Source organism: Mixophyes fleayi, chromosome 6 (assembly GCF_038048845.1).
Source record: "Mixophyes fleayi isolate aMixFle1 chromosome 6, aMixFle1.hap1, whole genome shotgun sequence".
In the NCBI taxonomy this organism is placed as follows: Eukaryota; Metazoa; Chordata; class Amphibia; order Anura; family Limnodynastidae; genus Mixophyes; species Mixophyes fleayi.
Window position 1 is genome coordinate 81,625,650 of NC_134407.1, and position 20,577 is coordinate 81,646,226.

General features: G+C 40.9%; 1 protein-coding gene across 4 annotated transcripts in view; it reads right to left on the minus strand.

The window, feature by feature from the left end:
* Positions 1-13,333, minus strand: part of ARHGAP44 (Rho GTPase activating protein 44) — a 122,119-nt gene extending 108,786 nt beyond the window's left edge. For all 4 annotated transcript variants that reach the window (XM_075216964.1, XM_075216962.1, XM_075216961.1 and 1 more), the window contains exon 1: positions 12,924-13,333. In XM_075216964.1, coding sequence (XP_075073065.1) covers positions 12,924-12,976 — 53 coding nt within the window. In that variant the 5' untranslated portion in view covers positions 12,977-13,333. The remainder of the gene's footprint in view (positions 1-12,923) is intronic.
* Positions 13,334-20,577: the final 7,244 nt, after the last annotated feature.

The window sequence follows — 20,577 nt, forward strand, 5'->3', positions numbered from 1 at the left end:
GCAGCCACAAGAAGAAGAGAAGACAGAAGAGTAGACAGAAGGCAACAGAAAGGTAAGTGAAGGGGAGCAAAAGCAGCATAATGGAGGGCACAGTGTGAAACAGGGGAGTCATGAAGGAGAGCAAAAACAGCATGGAGGGCACAGTGTGAAACAGGGGAGCAGATGAAGGGGAGCAAAAACAGCATGGAGGGCACAGTGTGAAACGGGAGTAGATGAAGGGGAGCAAAAACAGCATGGAGGACACAGTGTGAAACAGGGGAGACAGGTGAAGGGGAGTAAAAGCAGCATGGAGGGCACAGTGTGAAACAGGGGAGCAGATGAAGGGGAGCAAAAACAGCATGGAGGGCACAGTGTGAAACAGGGGAGACAGGTGAAGGGGAGTAAAAGCAGCATGGAGGGCACAGTGTGAAACAGGGGAGCAGATGAAGGGGAGCAAAAACAGCATGGAGGGCACAGTGTGAAACAGGGGAAAAGATGAAGGGGAGCAAAAACAGCATGGAGGGCACAGTGAGAAACATGTGAGCAGATGAAGTGGAGCAAAAACAGCATGGAGGGCACAGTGTGAAACAGGGGAGCAGATGAAGGGGAGCAAAAACAGCATGGAGGACACACAGTGTGAAACAGGGGAAAAGATGAAGGGGAGCAAAAGCAGCGTGGAAGGAACAGTGTGAAACGGGAAACAGATGAAGGGGAGCAGTTTGAAACAGGGGAGACAGCAAAAGCAGCATGGAGGGCACAGTGACAAGTAACAGTAAGAAAACATTAAACATTATTATTTTTTTTCTTAATAATATACCTTACAAAATTGCATATGAGACTTTTTGTTTTTCTTGCAGCCCACACAATCTTAGACTTTGATTATTTGACTCAGTTGGGGTTTTGAGTTTGACATGTCTGTTGTAGCCTATATGGAAAAGGCAACTTTCACATGTATGAATAACAGTCAAAACCCTATTTTCTCTTGTTTATATGACACTTATTACATTATTATATTATGTACGCATAGGGTAATGTCACTTTAGCATTTACTGCTAACACTACCAAATCGTACCACTACACTATAGTGTGGCATAAGAATAAACACTTGTATGCTTGATGTAAGCATGGTGCAAATACTGCCTTTGAGCTGGACGCTGGATATTGAGATGCATCCTACTCAACATATACATGTAAGCATGCTTTTCTTTGCATGCGTCTTTTCCTACGTACGTTCCGTAAAAAAATGCATCTAACTCTAAATCAGGCCCATAATATACAATGTTACTTTGGCATGCTGGATTTCTGTTTCAAAATCATTGGAGCCCTACTCAAGATGGACCTGTGACATCTTTACAACCTGACCATGACTTTGGAAGATGTGTCACACTTGGGAAGTGGCCCATATCACTTTCTGACCAACGCCCTGACTCTAAAAGAAAAATAGAACAAACACAGCATGGACTAGGATGTGTGCTGAAACAATTAAATGTCTCACTCAACTCACTGCTTGGAAATTCCCACAAAAAGACAATTCATATAAAACATTTGGATTATTAGAAACATACTCCTAACCAGACACTGGGCAATCATGTCTGCAGATCCACCCAAACATGGTGTATGCAGTAAAAAGGGTTTGTACATAATCACTGAACCCTGATGTGGACACGAGATTGTTTGACATTTTACTACATGCATCTGAAATGACTTAAGTGATGAAAACATCAAACAAGCTGAAAAGATTTAACTAGTCACAGGCACAGCAACCCACTGTGTTGGTGGGCACGGGGCATGTGTGAGAAAAGCTGGTGGACAGGAGACATGTATGAGAAAAAGCTGGAGGGCAGGGGGCATGTGTGAGAAAAGCAGGTCTGCAGGGGGTCATGTAAGGGAAAAGCTGGTGGGCAAATGGGCATGTGTAAGAAAAGCTGGTGGGTAAAGGGGCATGTGAGAAAATCTCTTGGGGGTAGGGGCATGTGTGAGACAAGCTGGTGGGCAGATGTTTGATATTGGTGTGACCTGTGTATAGTTATCAGTATGTGGGGTAAGTAAGTGTCTGTTGCCGGCTTATTGCAATGTTATATTTGCTTTGTTCCATAAGCCAACATTTGGAACCCCCAAATAGAAATCCTGCATTTTGCTCCTGGGCAACAGTGGAGCATGGACAGTGATCTACATCAGACAACAGTGTGTCTGGACTGCACCCTTACCAGCCAGCCAGGCGGAGGTAAGAATTATTATTATTATTTTACAAAAGTCAAGGATGTGATACACTGAGAAGTGAATACTGGGGGGAAGAGGGGAGGTACACTGAAGTTTTACCTAGGGCGCCAAGAAACCTTTTACTGGTCGTGCCCGAGTCCTGTCCTCCTCTCCTGCCCCATCTCCTTCCTCACACAGCGCTACAGTATCCCGCGCGGTGTAGTGCTGTTCTGCATTATAGGGATACTCTCTGATATTCAGCCGATAAACAGTACAAAATCCTGAAACACATATTCGTCTCCAGACTACAAATTATCAGTTTAACTCAAGCAAACTAGCTTCAAAAAAGGAAGCACATGGAAGAAGAAAAAGTTTGCATATGTTATGCTAGTAGTGATACTCCGGAATTTTTTTTGTCTTGTCATGTTCAACGTCTGGCACCCGAAAAGAAAATAGGTGCTTACCCCTTGCATAGACCCAGTACTAATCACACTCAGTTTCTTTTCTACTTTAAATGTGATGCTTTTCTGTGCTCTTTCAGATCCATATCTGGCTGTTAGAAGCCACTGACTGATGCTATGGTTTAGTTTATTGTGCTTTTCACCAAAATATTATTCAGGCATAGTTGTTTATTTTAGCTGCCTTTACATGTGTTACTGCTTAGCTTTGCCCTGCTCACTGGAAATAAATGGGTGCAAGGAGACATTTGGTGTTATATTCAAATAAACTAAATTTGCATTTGTGATAGAAGGGCATTGTTAAAAAAACAAAGGAAGCCAGAAAGACAATGTATTTAGTAAAAGTGACAGGAGGTGGAAAACGCTTTAAGGGTCTAATTAACTCAGCGCACTGGATGCGCACTGCAAACGCCTTGGTTTTGCACCCATATCGTCCAAACAGCACACTTTAGCCTCACTTATGGCTTAAACTAATCAGGACAGTGAGCTGCCATCAGCATAGGCTAACCAAGGGGGGGGGGGGGGGGGGGGTTCTAGTGCCTGGAAACCCCCTCCCAGCCTGGGGTACTGTATGCTTGAGGTGGCTGGACCCTGCCCCGGGAACAGCCACTTTGCAGATTGTGAGCAGATCGCTTCTGTCTGCACTGTTCACAGCCATCTCTCCCCAACAAGTATTGAAAACAGCAAGAACAGGTAGGAGAGAGCAGGACAGTCTGACAACTGCTGTGACACACTCAGTCAGGACTTTGCCCTGATTGTAGGGACAGTTGGGAGGTATGTCCCACTTCACACAGCTCTGCTTGAAAAAGGAGAGCTGTGTGCCCCTAACAGAAGAGCACACAGCATTGCCCGTGTATATGATGGGGATAGGAAGAGTTGAAGAGCAGCCAAGCACTGTCTAAAATTATAGCCACGCCCAAAGCATGCTAGCCACGCCCGAAGCATGCTAGCCACGCCCACTGGCGATTTGGCATGAAAACCCCTCTCTACAAATCCTGCGTTTGCCCCTGATCAGGATTGTCTCTGTTTCATGTGGTAATTTTGTGTTTTTAAAGCTTTTTTCACTTTGGGCATAGTGGGCCCTTCTGCAGAGCAGGGATGAAATGCACCCATTTACCTTATATAGTTTTGGTCTGCAGAATGAAATTTCACATTTCCGCTAGTCCGCAAATCTAGGTGCACTAATACGCCTGCTTCATTCTGATAAAGAACGCACTCTAACCATACCCAACCCCTCCCTGCGTACCAGCAACACGTGCCTGCAGCATTGAATGAGTGTTTATAGCAGAGAGGAAGGGGGTTGGAGGCTTCCATAAGTGTGACCACCCACTCTTCTCACTCCTACATTGTCCAGTTTCTCCAACTGAACATGCTGGAAGGTATGTGTTACAAATAACAAAATAATATTAATTCTTTTTATCTCCTTGATTGCACAGTGGTGAATACTGTGGAAAATGTTGGCACTTTATTATTAAAGGATTATAATAATGTTTCAGTTTGATTATTTTTTGATATTTCTCAGCAATTGTTTCAATAACTGGTAACAGAAAATGTTATTATTGTTCATTTCCCAGGCAATATTCATTAGGAAATATTTATTTTCTAACTTCACCAAGTATGATTATATCATTCAGAAATAGGGACTGAAGAAAGGACTGAATGAATTGCACATGTATAATAAATCAGTCTATCCAGTTAAGTTCATTGATTGAGCATACTGTCTATTTTACTAAACTAACCCAAAGGCTACTACATTTCCCAGCAACCTTTGCAATAACTTTGCTATTTAAAGTCTCTCACAACACAAAGTACTAAGTGAATACAACTTTATGCAGAACCTAACTGTGTTGCATCTAAGGACAATGAAAATAATTGCTTGCCATTCTCCAGGATATAAAAATGCCAAATAAAAAAAACTTAGATATGTTTTACTGCGCGGATAGAGAAAATAATATTGAATTCAGTAGCCAGTCACTTGAACCTAGACGCCAGCAGATCTTTGTAACAGTCAGGGACGATAAGCATTGATTGCCATTAATAGCAATGAAACCCAAAAGTTACATGTCAGCAATAATTTCTTTAAGTACATACAGTATACTACCGATCTCCTGGAATGTGTCCAGTCCTCTTTTACAATATAGGTGCTTTCAGTTCTCTAAATGGAACTATCACCCACACAAAGTGAAGGCAGCCATTTTGTAGCCTTCAGTGTGTACAGGTTATGAGACCACTTAAAAGTAAGAAAACCTGTGTTGGTTGCAGTTGGCAAAACTTTAAATTTTACCAGAATAAATACCACATATATTGCGGACTGGGTTAATTTCTAAAAACAATAAAACAGAAATTGCAACATAGCTCAGACTCATGCAGCAATAAATACAAAACGTTTTGTTTTTTTTCTGGCCAGATTCCCAGAGGGCTGAATACATGATTTATGCACACTGCCCTCTTCCGCTTTATAGGGGGGAAATACTGTAGAGAAAGAAGTGGTTTGGACACTTCGAGCAGAGGAAGCTTGGATTTAATGAGACCTTTCCTTAAAACAACAGCTAGAAAAAAAAATACAACTATGTTTTATTACTTCCAAAACAGCTCAGAAATTCCACATGACAAGCCTGCTGAGAATGCCTCCCGCCAAGCAAGAGACAAGCTGGATGCAGGAGAATGGAATGAGGCTTTGAGGCCTATGCGACCACCACACGTTACTAAACTTGACCCCCTGTGACTCATATGCAGCAGATTTGCTAAATCACATGATCATTTCTTAACATATATGGCAATGGTTTATGGAACGTACCCTGTAAGGGACATTTATGAGCTGGTAAAAAATTGTGAAGGCGCAGCACATCATTTCTGCACAAGTGCTCCAATTTGTGCACATGAAACCCCTGTGTTCTCTTCTTCCTTGCAGACATTTTACATGACCATGTGCTGTACTGTGATCGATGAAAGGAAAGTATATGCTGGTAAAAATGTCACTTCAAAGTCCCGACTGCTGTCACTTTTTCCACTTTTGTTCTAAAATACTGCTCAATGCAGCTTCATATATGTTTTAATACGTTACCTTCCCCATTGCTGCCTCCTCTGTCCCGTTCCATCTTTATTTTTACTTCTTCAACCCTGGCCTCATGTCTCTGTCTTCTCATTCACAACTTCTCCATCCCCATCTCCTGCTCAAATTCTAGCTCATGGCTCTCTTCTCTATTCATATAAGCTGTTTCCCTTGCCTCCAGTATCCATTCCATGTTCCTGACTTACCCCATCTCCAGCTCTCCTCTCTCTCCCCAACTCATGCATGTTCCCTTCATCCCCACTTCTACTCTTCCTCTCTGCCGCCTCCAATCTATCTTTTATTTTTATTCCTGGACGCCTTCTCTTCCTTATAAATTATAGTCTTCTCTACAATCCCAGATGCTATTTCTCTTCTCCAGCTCCGATTTAGGTCTTGCATCTCCATCCCTCACTCCTGGCTACCATCTCCATCATAAACCGGATCATGTCTCTCTTCCACATTCTTCGCACCTGCCTCTAGTCTACATTCCCAACTGGCATCTATTAATTCATCCCAGCTCTTGTTTGTCTTCCACATCCCAGGCTCCCATCTATTCATCTATTTAGAAGCCACAAAATCCACAATGTCATAGAAGGTTGTATCTGACATCACTAAAAACATACGGTACCTATAAAGATACCAGGGGGTATATTTACTAAACTGCCGGTTTGAAAAAGTGGACATGTTGTTTATAGCAACCAATTAGATTCTAGCTGTCGTTTTGTAGAATGTACTAAATCAATCATAACTAGAATCTGTTTAGTTGCTATAGGCAACACCTCCACCAGTTTAGTAAATATATCCCAAGAGGCCGTGGGAGGGTATAAATCCACTTTAAAGGGACACTAACCTCACAAATGTGCTTTTTGCTAGCACAATACGCTAAACATAGTCTTTTTATTCCTCTGTGTGGGGTATGAGCAAACTTTGGAAGTTGTGTCTTGTTTCTTTGCCTGCTCTCTGTCATATTTCAAGACCTCTCATATACAGTCACATCCCCCATGTCATCCATACCCAACCCTCAATGATGTTACACATATCCTTTGACAGTAGGTCACACCCCATGCTACTGTACTGTTAAAGGATTATAACAACTCAATAAAATTGACAGGAGAGCTTTGGGAGAAGATAAAAGGCTTTTGTACTAAATAGTGAGCTATACAAGTAGACTCACTAGCACCATCCTATAAGCTAGGTATTGTCCTATAACAAGTATATTTTATACATACATTCCTTAATACTTACATTTCATAAATTCAAAGGGAAAAATATGGTTAAGGTTCCTTTAAAAAATACATATGCAAAACAGATAGAAGAATATCAACAATATAGAGTGGCATCATAGATAAAAAAATAATACATGGAATTAATGATGAAAAGGAAACTACATCAACAGAAAATATAATCAAACAATTTGATTTTAAATAAATTGTCAAAATTGCAGTTGGAAACGTCTTGTATGCAAAAAGGCCATTTAAATATATACATGAAATAGCTAAAAATGCTAATAAGAAAATAAGTGTCATTATTTTTATGTAAATACAAACAGTAATAAAATAATATATATTGTATACAAGAGTATTATACATTGTAGTAATGTGACCAGAAGGAGGAATGATAAATAACTAAACGAGAAACAAAAAACACTCTCAAAGGGCAACAGATCAATGTTCTCATTGAGTCCATCTGGTGACAGAGTCTTAAAAAAGACAAAGATAAAAATCCGTCTAGCCCTTTGGCAAAGTCTGTGCTTCCGGTATATACATTATATGGTTGATGAAAATGATATCCATAATCTTGGGGCTGCCTATATGTTTGGTATATACATGTCTTTGAAGGCTAGGTTTAATTTTTAGGTCTGTGGTCAATGTTTAGGTCTCCGTCTGTTACGTCGCTATTACAGTTAACAAAAAATATAACATATGTATTGTTACAATTGACATCAAAAATTGATGGAGGTCACAAGGTGGTATGTGGTTCTAACCAGATTGAATAAAATTATACCAACTGCCTCTCGTCTGTGTGGGCAAGGCTACGACCACAAAGATTTCCAGCTTTTGGTTCAACATTAAAAATATATACTTAAAGATATATTACAAACTTGTGTCCCACTGTGCCCTTGGACTGTTCTCCTAGGTTTGCCCATCCCTCGCCTTAGTAGAGGTTCCAATAACTTAATATTCCATGTACTCTAGGCATCTAAGAGCTCAGCAGTGGTATTTTGAAGGCATATTTACTACCTCCTATCCTTATATTAAAAACAAGATTTAAGTCATAATCTCAATCTAAAAAATTACCCACGAGAGCCATGGTTTCGTTATCAGTTTGAAAGATCCAAATTCTTCATAACTTTAACTCTTGGAAAATAAGTCCCATTGACTCTCATAACGTTAATTTATCATTGAACAATAAATCCTCAAGAAGATGAGATTCTTCTTTAACTATGATCTTTGTATATTATACTCTTTAAGATTATATGTCACTTCCTAATCTTTCCTTGTATCCCCTTAAATTATCCATTCCCATTATTTTTCCACTTTTCCCTAATCCCTATAATACAATCTTATAATTTATAGAATTCAAGATAATATAGAAGGTATACAACTTTATTAAAATTGTTTAGTGTTCTTTATGTTGTACTCTGTTCACAGATATACATGCTGATCATGTTGTTTTTTTTATTATCTTCACTTAAAATATTGCTATAAATTGGTGTATGTCCAACTCTAAATGAGGCATAATGAATATTGATGTAGTAATGTACTATATAAAATATTAGAGTTGCTTTTCATTATGTCTTTAATGATGGCAGCTACATTGTCGGAACGCTCCAAAAAATGTTACTTTTCCTTAGTTACATCTAATCACAGAAATGGATTGAGATTGCGCTATGTCAATCTTAGTAAATTTAATATTTTTATCAATCGTTAAACCTGTGAATATGTAGCATTGATTAAGGTAACCCAAGCTAACCTTGTTCATTGAATCTGTCTCCGATGACTCTGTTCTTTATCGCTGACTCTTCTCTTTCTTCTCCACTGACAGCACCTGTTTCTTTTCCTATGTAATCCTCAGTATCAGTAATTCTATCATTTTATGCTTTCCAGCTCTCATATCTCTTTTTCCTTTTTATTTATTCCCTGGACTCTGCAACTCTTCTGCATTTGTCTGTCAAACCAGCCTCAACTATATTCCCTTCGATATCTTTGAATCCAAATACCCCTTTTGTTCTGCATCCCATCTGAAATTCCTTCTCTTCCCTTCCCTCTGTGCATGACTCTGCCAATCTCTGATTAACTGCGTGTGGCATACAGCAGTGGCCTGGATTAGTCCACACAAAGTGGGCGATTCAGTTCAATGCGATGTGTCTCCAGAACGTCCGCGGACATAGATCGTACCAATGTTATGGCAGGAATCTGCTCTCATTTTTCCTTGCACCCCGTAGTGCAAAAAAATGAGCAGAGATTCCTACCGAATTGACTGGCAATGTGCGCAGCTGGACATCGCGGTGGCGCGCGACAAATCGCCAGCAACTGGATCTCCCCCAATGACTATCAAGGACCTCATTTAGAGTCGAACGCAAAGTCCGTTTATGAAGTATAAGAGTGGGAGTGTGCCGCAGCTTGGTAGGGTATTACGAGTGGCAAGCAACCCCAGTTGCGTCCCACTCTTAATACGCTATGGAGCTGCGAGCAGTTACTGCAGCTAGCTAAAGCTTGCGCCACCTAATTCCTGCCGCACAGCTTTAGCCCTGTTTTGACGTGTGTTGCGTCTGCACCTCACTGCGACTAGGATGTATTTACATTTACAGTTCCGTGTTCCTCCCATTCTCTCATAGTGAGTCGCAAGCTGTCGCAAGTGTTAATTGCATCCAAGATGCAGGCGGATTTGGTGCTTTCTGCACATGCGTGGTAGTGTTTTTAGGTTAGATGCGCCTAAAACGGACTTTGCGTCCAAATCTAAATGAGGTCCCAAATGTTCAACTTACTCTTAATTTAATAGCGATATTTATTTTACATATTTTTGCAACATTTAATCCATGCATCTCCATGATGATAACTAGAAGATGGCCAGGGTCAACATTAGATTATCACAAAATCTAGAAAATAATATAAAGCTGAATCCAGAATAAACAATTTCACTCTTCACATTACACACTGGAGAAAACCATGCATTTATAGACCTATCCTCCAATATAGAAAACTTAGATTGCAAGCTCTTGTGAGCAGGGCTCTCCTCAACACCTATAGTATGCTTATCCTAGGCACTGGGGGCGCCCACAATGCTTAGTTCCAGAACATTTCCTGCTCTAAGGCAGCAATATACAGAAAAACAGCAATGTTGGCAGTCTTTGGGATCCAACATTTAAATATACTGATTCCCAACCAGCCCTGCTGTAAACAAATGCCTCACATTTTTTGTTTGTAAGGAACGCGTGACATGCTCACTCTAATTACATCCAGGAGAAGCTGGATTCAGCTTTCTGTGTCCGCAGGATAGAGCTACAGGACGGAAATAGTATTGCTATATTTCTATACCTCAAACCTTTCCCCTGCTACACATTTACTGTTAGGAGATGTACAGAATTCCCTTGGCTCATTATGGGGATGCATTTCATATACAAAATCTATGTGCCTAACAGTTATAAACCTGTAATTGTGTAAAACATTGCTCAACACAACATGTAACATTATCAAAGACTCCAATAACAATGATACAAATGCATACAAGGCGCATAGCTGCAAGATCATAACATATAGACAATGTGACTAATGCTTGCTGAAACAAAGGGCTTTCCACAGTAAAATTGCCTTAATGTAATGGATTGTACAATTCCTCCAGAAACTTTTATTAAACACATTAGCTTACAACTGTGCCTTTCAGTCATAAATTCATATCATAGGGCAGGGATGTTTACTTCAGTTGCCCTGGAATATGACATAGAACTGCCCCTGGATACAACTTTATTGAAAGCACAGATGAAAACTGAGAACAAAAACAATCATCATTTCTGCCTGAGGAGAAATATATATATATATATATATATATATATATATATATATATATATATATATATATATATATATATATATATATATTATATATATATAGCTGGGAAGCACAGAGGAAATGTATAATTAAAAAAAATTAATAATTTAGAGTTGGCCACCACTTTTAAAAATAAACTGTCACGAGGTTATGGATCGGCATTTTATTTATAGCATCATTAAAAGTGCACTATGCATGTATTAAAAAATGGTCTCCTGCAGTAGCCCCATTTGGCTGGGAGAATGCTTGTAATATAGCATGCCTGGTATGCAAATCACTCAGCTTGGATTACAAGACATTACAGCTCCAATGCCTCGCCAGTGCTGGCGACACTAAAGAACTTTATGAAGAAAATCAACCCAGGAGAGGGCAGAATGCAGAATGCCAGCACTGGCCTGGCATAGAAACTGTAGTATATGAGGAAACCACCTGAAATATAGTTTGGGGCGCATTTATCTGAGTCAAGATACTTTACAAGTGCTCTCCCTGGCATAGGTGGAACAGCAGAACACCATTTTGTATACATGCATAGAGCACAAGGCAAAGCAAATTTGATAAAATGCCAATCCAGAACCTGTTGAAAGGTTATATTTAATATAGGCAGATATATGTACACTAACAATGCCCAATTATCTCAGCTTGTAATACTTAATCCAAAGAAAAATCAGAAATTTGCTTACAAATAGTGGAGAATAATGACATCACAGAGGCTTGAGGCACCATTGACATAATGGAAGCAGTAATGGCTGCACTCACAGTACCTAGACAATTGGTGCACTTTAAGTGATCCTACTGTGGTTTTACAACTGCACAGTAGATGAGCTAATGACTTTAATGGCTAACTATATTGGAAAGCTTTACAAGCTTTCAAGGCTCAGTCTTAGCCCTCTGACTGGCAGATTCTTTAGACCCATAAAATATAGTTACATATTACATAGGAATACAGTTATCCATTGTCACCTTTTCATTTCCATTATTATTTTTAATTGTAAATTGCACCTTCTCATGTTACCATTCCCTCTGAGTCTCAACAGTACACATAATGTTATGGTTAGCTTTATGCAAGAGAGACAAACTATAGGCGGAAGAAGCGGGGCTCTACACAAAAGAGGCCCCCCTCAAACTAAATGCCCATTCCCATCCCAACACGTGGCACCCGCCGCCCTACCCATGGAGTAGCAGGCATTCACACAAAGCTAGGTGTGTCTGGCCTAGCAAGGCAGGACATCATTAACTGTAGGCAGGAAGTGCAGTGTTAGCCTGACCTGCGCATGCGCAGGCTAGATGGGGGCATGGACAACGCACATGTTCAGGTCTGGCAAACATGGACAACCACGCTTTAGTGGCAGGAGCCCCCTACAAGTTACTTGGCCTGAGGCCCCGTAAATGTTAATCTTGGATGGGAAACTAAGGTCACAGTACAAAATACAGTATAAATATGTACAACAGATTCAACCATCTGAATCAATTAAAAAAATTTACTCCACAGAAGTCTTACAGCAATGACAATACTGAAAATATTAAACTTCCATATCATTACAATTATAACACCTGTCAAACCTTTAAACATTTGCTAGGTACTTTGATGACAATAAAGAACCTTAGTAAATACACAAATCAAGTGACAATGAAAAACATAAAAAAAATAGCCTGGTATGTAGCATGGTAACTGAACTCTTGAAGCACACTGCTATCTATAGAGCCAAACCACACAATATGCTAAAGAGATCATGCCAGCACAGGTTCTCTCCTTGGTAGACATCAAGAAGGGAAGATGGGAGATGATTAATAGCAACTGATTTTCAAATAAGATATCCTGCATAGACCAGCATACTGTGTGTAGATAGGACATTATATATATATATATATATATATATATATATATTATACTGTCCTGAGGATTTCAAGACCTGCAGTATCAAATTCTGCATGCAAACACACCCAACAATATAACCTCAGCAAATTGGCATTAATACACGGATGGTCTAGGTCCTGTAGGTATGCCATTTAGATTTTGTAAGATGGCATCCTTAGTAATTCTGACACTTCAGGGCTTTGGTGTTAAGGGGCTGCTGAGCCATCACTATGCCCCCTGGGGTGTGCCTCCGGAACGGGTGTCACATACCGTCATTTACATTTAAGGTCAGCCTTAAAGGTGACACAATAGATAAAATGGGATCTCTTACCTTCCTACTGTCTGGTTGGCAAGCTGCCTCATTCGATTGAACTGCTTTTTCATCTTTGCAATATATAGTTAAATATATATGTGTATATATATATATATTTCTTCAGATTCTCTATAGGATCCAGAAAAATAAATAAATAAATAGACCCTCCCCCCAGTGTAGCAGCAAATTACATGTCCCCTGTTATAGAGGTGCTGCAGCAGAAAGCATCTTCCAGTGCACAAGAGGTGCCAGGGCGCAGGATAAATCCATGGGTGATGATGGGGTGTCCAGGGTGGAGGGGTGCAGCCTTGAACCCCCCTTTTCTTCTTCTTTTATTATTGCATGGTCCAAGCACTCCCAGATCCACCCCCCTTTATGTGGCTCATCAGCTCTGCTTTGAGATTCTCAGCAGCAGCTATTACACTGCAGGCTGGACAGCAGGCAAGCATTGCGCATGCGCTGGTGGCTGGTTGCGTGGAATGTCGGGAATTGTAGTTTTCTTTGTAACTAAGGCGTCAATGTAGATGCCGATTTGAAGGGAGGGAGAAAGCAGGGCTGGGTTATTAGTGAGTGAGGTATGACAATTAGGTCTCCAGAGGCAAGGGAAGTATGGTCCACATTATATTTTATTGTTTGATGTATTTCTTATTAACTGACAAGGAAGCTGTCATTGATTTACTTTCCGTGTATATACAATAGTTAAGCTCAATTTATGGAGACACTTGCTTGAAAGCCGGTGCTATATAAACATCACGACAGTTAACAATAGATGAATGCATTGGAAAAGCTGTTTTCGCCCAGGACTGATGCGATGCACATGTTAAGGATCATTGCTCTAAGTGCAGAATATGCTGCCAAGCAGTGCATTTAGTATTGCCCCAATGTGACTATTTCAGCTCCGAACGCACGCCCACCTTCCGCTTTGAAAATTGCCCTACAACATTTGCGGAATTGTGTCTGTAATTTCATAGTATGCTTCCAAAATCATACCTCCTAGTCCTAATACCTTTACACACCTCTGTCTTATTAAATAGAACTATACTTTTTTTTCTTCCTCATTTATGTCCTAAGTAAGCCATGAGCGTAAGGTGACAGTGTTACTGGTTTTTATGTGTAATATTTGTACATTTGAATGATTTTATTTGTACACATTCAGCAGAGAACAACATAATCACAACATCACAAAATGTTTATATTTATCAAAGAGAGATTATCATTATTATCCCTATTTACCAAAGCCTACGGTAGTTAAAGACAATCGCCGATGGTAGCCAATGCTGGGTGCCTCCGTAGATGCTTTTTTTCCAAGGACAGCGATGGTCAGGGCTGCCAACATAAATTGCAGGGCCCAATACAAATGTAACAGACAGGGCCCCCCTTCTTCCTTCTCTCACCCCACCCTCATTTTTAAATTATTCTGTTCCCAACATTTGCCTCCTGCCCTCCATTCTCTGCAGTCACCCCTCATCACCAGTTCCATTTAACTCCTTCAGTAGTTTACTTACCCCTCTGCTTTTTCTTGTTGTCTCCTTTCAGCCCCTCGCCAATGACAGCGCTGTAATGTTATTAATTACATGATGTTAGTGATGCTGCAGGGAGCCTCTCTGCCTTGTTGCAGCTCTCTGTCCAGAAGCCGGTTACCTGGGAAGCTGGGACTGGAGCAAATGGCGGCAGCCGTGGGGCCCCAACATCCTTAATTAGAGGTCTCTCCCTGCACCATCTCTCACATCTCAGGAGCGGCTGCTGCCTAGAAAATGGCGCAGTTACCTGCCTTAATTCACTGTGATGGCCCCTTCCCCTAATAGATTTGTCTAAGACCAGGGCTGGTGGGGCCCCACTTTGCTGTTGGGCCCCATACTGCTGTACCGGTCTGATGCCAGCCCTGGAGATGGTACCGCCCCTGTCCTCCAATTGCTAAAACCAACTCATTATTAAAATAAATATATATTTATTTTTTTTCTTCAAAATGTTTTTATTGTACACATATTATACAATACCATAGACCATACAAATTGAGTATAAACTGTTCAAGTAAAATGTTAACAATTTAAGAAGGAAAAGAGATTGAAATAGAGGAGGGGGGGGGGGTGGAAGTATACAATTGGCCCAACATATCGTAACATATCACATCACATATTTGCCATATTTTAACACAATATATATATATATATATATATATATATATATATATATATATATATATATATCTATATATATATATTTATTTATTTTTTTTTATTTTTTTTTACCTGACCAATTGGTGCCTTCAAACACTTGCATAATGTGAGATTGTGTATGAATATTCAGTGTTTCTATATACACACCCTACTTGGAATAAAATTTTTGACTCCCTTCTCCAAGTCAGAGAAGGTAGCACGTCTATCATATAGATTGTTTCCAACAACTCTGCCTTTAATTCTAGTACTGTCGGGGATGTATGCGAAGCCCACCTGCCCAGGATAGCTTTTTATAGTTAATGTGACAACAACTGTTAACACGGGGATATTCTGAAGATCTTTCATGCTATCCTTCCACACATCAGAATTAGCAAACAAGAACACTTCATAGTGCGGTCGTAGCTGTAGTCAAAAAGTAAAATTCAGGAAAACAGTCAATTTGTTCCAAAATCTAGCTATTTTGGGGCACGCCCATAGGTTATGCATCAATGTAGCATTACTTGTCTTATATTTACAGCAAAGGCCTGATTCCGATTCCACCATAGGCCTTCTTTGCATTTGAGAGATATATGCTCTATTAATAGTTTTAATATGTATTTCCTGAAGTCTTGCTGACTGAAGAGCATTCATGGTATGATCCATGTGGGCCAAAATTTCTTCCGTGTGGCGAACCTCCGGATGATCTCACTTACAGGACTCCCAAACCCACAGCCATACCAAGGTCACTTCTGTATTAATCAGGTCTGTATATAAGTATCTGATTTTAAATTTATGGATTTGGAATAACCTAATATGGACTGGGCGCAACGCTGAAGGGGGGCGTAGTTTAGGAATGTTTTAGGTTCATTTGGTTAAAATTGAGGGCTGGGGGGGGGGGGCATTTGTCTTTCTCGCCCCAGGCGCTAGAATTCTAAGTTACGGCTCTGGCTTTAGGCAAGTGTAAAAGCGCGTCTGGAGCATAAGGAAAAAAATACTCCTCCTCTAATGCTCTGTTAGTAAAATTACTGAACTGTAGCAGCCAGTCAAACACATATCTAAACATGGCGGCCTTGTTGAAGGCCTGGATGTCGGGAAAACTCAATCCTCCATTTTGCTTAGGCAAAATAATCCTTTGCTGTGATATATTAGTTTTTTTCCTCTTGCCTAATGAAACGACTGAAAAGGTCTGTACATTTTAATGTATCATTCTTACCATGAGCTATGGGAAGCATTAGGATGATACGTCAGCTTAGGAAAGATGATACTCTTAACAATAGCAGTTCTTGCCATTACTGACACTCAGGGCCGGATTAAGGGAGTGGAGGCCCCTGGGCTAAGGGGGCCTCCATTTCCCTGTGAGGGCCCCCCCGTGATCCTAACCGCCCCTCCCCCCTGGTGATCCGAGCCGCCCATCCCCCTCGGCACTTACCTCCTTCTCCTCCTTCCCCGGCGCGCTGCACGCTCTTTACTGAGGAGATCTCGTGAGAGTGAGACTCACGAGATCTCCTCAGTAAGGAGAATACAGCGCGCTGGAGAAGTACTGCAGTGAAAGTGCTCAGCAGCACTGATTGGGCCGGGGGCACCCCCACCCCCGACCGATCAATACTGCTGCTGAGCACTTTCAAGGGCCCCCTGGATGCCATAGGCCCCTGGGCTGTAGCCCAGTTAGCCCTATGGTTAATACGGCCCTGCTGACACTCGTAGGTGTTTCCAATTATTCGGTTGCATCTGAATCTTATAATAATAGGATTAAAGTTATGTTGATATAAGAGGTGTAGAAAGGGGGTAACCTGTATCCCCAAATATTTCAGAGCAGGTTTTACAATTCGAAAAGCACCAAGATCATATATAGGTTGTTTCTTTGTTTGAGGCTTACCTAGAGGAAGTACTTCCGACTTCTGAAAATTTATCTTGTAACCTGTAAATTAACTGAATTTTCCTATCACATCAAGTATTGCTGGTATAAATGTTTCAGGTTTTGAGAAAAAGAATAACATGTCATCAGCAAACAGGGAAAGTTTCACCTCTGCTTTCCGCACCATAATAATAGACTTGTCTGTCTCAATACTACTGCCAATGGTTCCAACACAATCAGCGGAGGAAGCGGGCAACCCTGGCGAGTTTCTCTGCCAATAGGAAATGGTGCGGAAAGATAGCCATTAACCACAATCTGTGTCAGAGGGTTTATATATATAGTTTTAATGATCTCCACAAACTGTGTAGGAAAGCCAAATTTAAAGAGAGTCTCGTAGAGATGATCCCAGTCCACTAAGTCTAAAGCCTTCTCGGCATCCAGCAAGAATAACAGTGTAGGATCATCCCCACCAGACTCCCACTCGGACTGAAGCACCGCGACAACCTTCCTGATGTTAGACACCGAATTTCTACCCCATATAACCAGTTTGATCAGGATGAATGATGGAGTAATATTACTTTCATACGTACAGCAAAATTGTTTGTGAGGAGTTTATAATCGGTATTCAACAACAATATCGGCCTATAGGAGCTTGGTAATTTAGCATCTCTGTCAGCTTTTGGTAGGACTTTTAATGTTGCAGTATTAAATTGGGGAGGGAGGGATTTGTGTACCAATTGGGCCTTTTCAGTTTATTTTTAATAAAGTTATTTATTTATTTATTTTTTAAGCTATTTTTTATATTTCAAAAAAGGTTATTATTTTTTTTAAAATCGGGCTGGACGCTCAAGTCTGGGTTTCCAGTGCGCAGAACCACCCTATACTGACCTGACAAATGGAAAGATGCCTTTTACCACTGCTGGCCATGTCACTGGGGAGCTATCTCTTACCTCTTCCTAGTACACAGATCAATGTGAGCCAATACAGACTTAAAATCTCTTATCTACAAATCTTTTCACCGATCAAGATATTGCAGTCTTCCCCTTATAAATAAACTTTCTGTGCATGAATAGTTTTCAGGACGTTCAGCAGTAAGACTTTCACCAATATACTTCTTTTATTCTTGAAGATAAATTATTTACACCATCCTCTTTCATGTTTTCATTTATTATTTAAATAACACTCAGCTTTAAACAGGGGGTTAATTTTCACTTGAGTAAACTTCTCTGTACTCTCTTGGCAAGTAAAACCAGCAGTGTCACACTATTGGTTCCAGAATGGCCACTAGCACTCTCAGGCTGGGTACACACTATATACAGAAATGTCTCCTGATGCAATTTCATTAATGATTTTACCGATGACTGAAAAACAAAAGTCCCGATCAAGATGCCGATTCATGTGTACACACCTAACACATTTTGCAAGATTTATCTTCAGATCTGTGCTCTTCTTCTTTCATAACCATCTGCTGAAATGATCATGACGATGCACACTCCATAGAGATCTATGGACACTGCCGGTCATGAGTGCATATATACACTGCAGGATTGGAACAACATCGTTCCATTGTCTAACAAGATTTTAGGTTTGGTTTAAAAATCAAATGAACCGATACGATGTACTTTGGAGCGATAATTGTTCATCGTTGCAGTGTACACACTAATGCATTATCGGGCCGAACGGTCGTGTCTTGTTTGATTGGCCCAGTGATCGGCTGAAAATCCTGTAAGTGTTTACCCAGCCTAAGTCTCCTTTCAGCTCTCCATAGCGCTTCCTGAGACCCGGCGCCCCACTACCGGATCTCAGGTTAACTGTGTGAAAAAGAAATCCCAGGGGAAACTCTTATTAGAGGGAAACGCGTTGGGTTGGTTTGATACTGTACTTTTTATCCAACACTTCATTCAAAAGTTTACTTGCTGACACCGCTGATTTAGAGACTGTATATCAATGGGAACAGACGGGGTTTTCAGCGCTTAACAGATGAGAACTAACTGCCGGCATCACAGTTGTGATAAGACTGATCTGAACTTTCAACAACTTCAGGCACCAGTTAACTGACTCTGCATACAGACGGCTGCCTCACAAACATGGCAGGAGCAGGACTTAACTCAGGCTCACCCTGGTATTCAGCAGCAATCTCTCTCTCACTGTATCCCACACCATTCCTCTAGGAACTCAGACTATCACACTGAATAGTCAGCTGTCAGCATTATCGTTCACTCTGTTTGTCGAAGAGTCATTAGAAGAGATGGAAAGGAAAGGTTTTTACCGCCTATGGAGTTTTACCACGCCCACTGTTTGCCTTTACAAGCCATCGCCCCTTTAAATTTTAGCTGCGAAGACGCCGATCTCCCGCAAAATGACAAAACCGGGGTATGATACATTTACCCCCAAGTGATATACATGGATTGGAGGAGACCGTGAGGAAATTGTGCTAAAAATATTTACTGCTCAACCCCTCAACCATGTATACCACTGTACGGACAGAATAAGCAGCATTGGCGTAGTGATCTATGGATCTCTATGCCTCACTATCTCTTCATCGGGCTTCTCGAACTGCGTTCCATTGGAAATGCTGCTTGAGAAATTGTTCTTTGGTTTAGGTTTACAGGAAGTTTTCTGATACAGTGATATGCTCAAGTGATTGGATAGTGCTGTTCCACTTTCACAACACCTGAGAGTGCGACTAATCAATTCACTAGAAACCAGTGACATCACTAAGGCACAAAGTGTCTCACAGGGGGTATCCCCATTCACTGTTTATTAGGCAGGGACCCAGTGAATGTCTTGATTGAAAGTCATAAACTTGAGTTTGGCAATCATCATCATCATCATTTATTCTATATAGCACCAGCAAATTCCGTAGCGCTTTACAATTGGGAACACACATTAATAAAACAATACTGGGTAATACATACAGACAGAGAGGTAAGATAACCCTGCTTGTAAGCTTACAATCTATGGGACAATGGGAGTTTGAAACACAAGGACATGGCAATCCTTGGGGGGATCGCAGGATTTAAAATAACTGCTCCGCGGCACAAGAAGTCAACATGAGTTAGAAGTCAACTTCACCTAGAGTTGAATGTTTCATTCCCCTTGATTACTGATGTCCAGTACCTCAGTCGAGTGAAATATGTAAGTTTAAGCCATTTGAGATTGCCTTGATGTTTCTGGTCACTGCGGCTAGGGAGAATGTACCCACTATGACTGCAGGGGTAGTGAGTTCTATCTGAGAGACAAGCTAGCCTGAGATCCGAGAGGGAGGCATTGGGTCTCAGGGAGTGCTATGTGAAGCTGAAAGGAGATCAAGAGTACTACTGGGCATGCTGGAACCAATAGTTCAACACTGTCAGTTTCACTTGCCAAGAGAGTATAGAGACAGGTTACCCAAGTCTAGTCACAAGAGTTCAGGGACAGGTGACTGTGCTGCCTACCTGTAAAGAGGAAGGACAGGTGACAGAGAAAGACAGTATAGAGGAGAAGACAGCTGAATTAGGGGGGACACATTCCCAAGCCCCCATCTCTCAGGGGGCCCCACAGCACCTAGCGCCATATACGGTTACTTGTCTCATGCATTTTTAAATGCACAAGGCTAAACTAACTTCACAGATTCCTCAGAGCACAGTCTGAGCATTCCAAAGAGATGTCAGGGAGCCCC